At 29.3% G+C, this 2,389-nt stretch overlaps 1 protein-coding gene across 1 annotated transcript; it reads right to left on the bottom strand.

Annotated features, from left to right (window-relative positions):
• Positions 1 to 601: 601 nt before the first annotated feature.
• Positions 602 to 1,289, bottom strand: LOC120091562 (monothiol glutaredoxin-S10-like). The gene has a single exon (XM_039049656.2). The coding sequence runs from the start codon at positions 1,176 to 1,178 to the stop codon at positions 870 to 872; it is 309 nt and encodes a 102-aa protein (XP_038905584.1). The 5' UTR covers positions 1,179 to 1,289; the 3' UTR covers positions 602 to 869.
• Positions 1,290 to 2,389: the final 1,100 nt, after the last annotated feature.

The raw sequence follows: 2,389 nt of genomic DNA, 5'->3' as shown, positions 1-2,389 counted from the left end.
TGTTAGATCCGTTAACTAACTATTTGATTTTTTTTTCCCAAAAGAATAACAACATTTTAGTTTTTAAAAATTCTACTCATAAACAATACTACCACCAATTAAATTTCTTTTTATTTTGTTATCTAATTTTATGGGTTATTTTAAATAATCAAGTCAAATTTTAAAAATTTAGAAAACAAAAAACAAAAAAAATGGTTTTTGGTTTAATTTAAAATTGGGCTATGAAATCTGTTAAGTTAAGAATAATAAAAATCATTAAAAAATTGTAAGAAAACAAGCATAATAAGAAAAATTGCAAAAAACACCAGTAAATTATGGTGATAGTTGCAATTACACCCTCAAACTTCTACAAATTTATAAGTTTGGGGACCTCATTTTAACAATTAAATTTAAGGATTCAATTTTTATTATTAAAATGTGTTTGGACCCAATTTTCACAATCGTATAACTTTAAGGGTCTAATTTTAATATTTATAAGTTCAATGAATCAGTTTTTATACAATTAAAAGTTTGAAGGTGTAATTTTGACTACCACCATATTTTAAAGGTGATTTTTACCATTTACCAAAAAAAAATATTAAAAAAATAAATAATTAACGAATGGAGCATAAATTAAAGTTTTCATACCATATATATCCTTGAAGTAAAAGTATTAAACTCTTCATAGATGGTAACTTCCCTTTGGAAAAACCTCATGAATTAAAAAAAAGAAAAAAAAAAAAAAAGTAAACTTAGCTTATGTCATCTACTATTCTCTTACCCACGTGGTGTATTTTCATTGGTCTAATAAACAAGTCAACTCTACTAAAATCTACGAGCGCGACTAGAAAAAATACACCACATCAGAAAGTCAAGTACGTCGGAGAATATCAAAGCCAAAGAGCTCCGGCTTCTTTGAGCAATTTGTTGAGACAGCCATTGAGGTGGAGGGTGATGATAGCATTGGCGGAGCCAACGAATCGGCCACCGATGAAGACGGCAGGGACGGCGGGGTTGCAGCCAAGGTGTAAAAGGGCCCATTCAATTTCTTTACCTCTTGAGTCCTCGTCGAGCTCGTACACGGCGGGGCTCACTCCTTGGTCGTAAAACAGTCTCTTGATTGCATGGCTCATGCAGCATGAGCTCTTGCTGAATATCACCACCGCCTTCTGTGACGCAACTTTCGCTATGCGTTCCATTTCAAATATATTCTTCTGTGCTTTGATACTCGGAAAGACACCGTCGGAAATCCTATCGTCTTCTCTCCTTCTTGCGAAGTATTGTAGAGGGAATTTTTATAGTTGAAGAAAGAAGAAAAACTATTGGTATATATATAGGCTACAGGTTGTGGACTGTATTTTTTTTTTCCTTTTTTTTTATTAGGTTTAGTTTTTTATATCTAAAAGTGACCTGCGTGGAGACGACTAATCGAATCTCTAGTCTTGAGATTGATATTACAAATGGGTATTTGTAGTAGGATTTTTTCTTTCTTTCATAATATATGAGATTGAGGAATAGAACATATGATCTGATAAAGTTCGACGTTACAAGTTTTATGTCAGTTGAATTATACTCGTTTTGACAATAGGTATTTAATTTTTTTTTAGTTTTTGGACTTTAAAATTTTATAACAAAAGGTTTAGGGAATTATTTTTTATGTTTAATGGATTTATAATTCTATCTTTGTTAATTGAAATTGTGGAGTAAACATTGAAATAAATTCAATTCAATGTTAGAGACCCACATATATTACATACGAAATTGAAAGTTTAAGAATTCATCATAATACAAAATCTAAATAGAATCTAATTCTGGGAAGTTCATAGATTTATTGAAAACTTTATTTTACAACGTTGAAAGTTGAAGAATATATATGTGGATAAGTGCCAGTTAGGTATTTAAATCAGGTAACAAATAAAATCAATTTTTTTATTATAAGAAAAGAAAAGTTAGGGGCGGTTTGACTTAGAAAAAATTTGAAACATAAAAATAAAGTGACATATTTAGCCTAAAAAGGGATTGAAACTAAAGAAAAAGCAAAGGTAGGGAGGGAAGAAGGATTGAGATATGGGGGAATGTTTTGGCTTTAGTAAAATGGAGTTTTTTTTAAAAAAATATATATTTATTATTTATTATTATTATTTAAAAAAAAAAAAAAAAAAGAGTCCTATTTTTGACATTGACATGTGTGGTTTGGTTCAAAACTGTGTCTCATAGTTGAGAGAGATAAAAAAGAATCTAAGTTAGATCTATAGAGACAAAAACCATACAGAGAACCCAAAAGCTTTAAATTTATTTTACAGTCCCTAGACATTTTTTTTTCTTAATTTGTGTTCAAAAGGTGAATTAATAAGTGATTAAATTTTCAATTTTATGTTTAATAGTTTATGCGTAGATTTTTGTCTTATAT

The sequence above is a fragment of the Benincasa hispida genome, unplaced genomic scaffold (genome assembly GCF_027475165.1).
Source record: "Benincasa hispida cultivar pf3 unplaced genomic scaffold, pf3_genome.v1.1 HicScf1855, whole genome shotgun sequence".
In the NCBI taxonomy this organism is placed as follows: Eukaryota; Viridiplantae; Streptophyta; class Magnoliopsida; order Cucurbitales; family Cucurbitaceae; genus Benincasa; species Benincasa hispida.
Note: the sequence above shows the minus strand (reverse complement) of the source record. Positions and strands in the feature narration are given on the sequence as shown.

What these genes read in the sequence shown, in the direction of transcription:
- LOC120091562 (XM_039049656.2), bottom strand. Translation starts at nt 1,178, where the DNA reads ATGGAACGCATAGCGAAAGTTGCGTCACAGAAGGCGGTGGTGATATTC.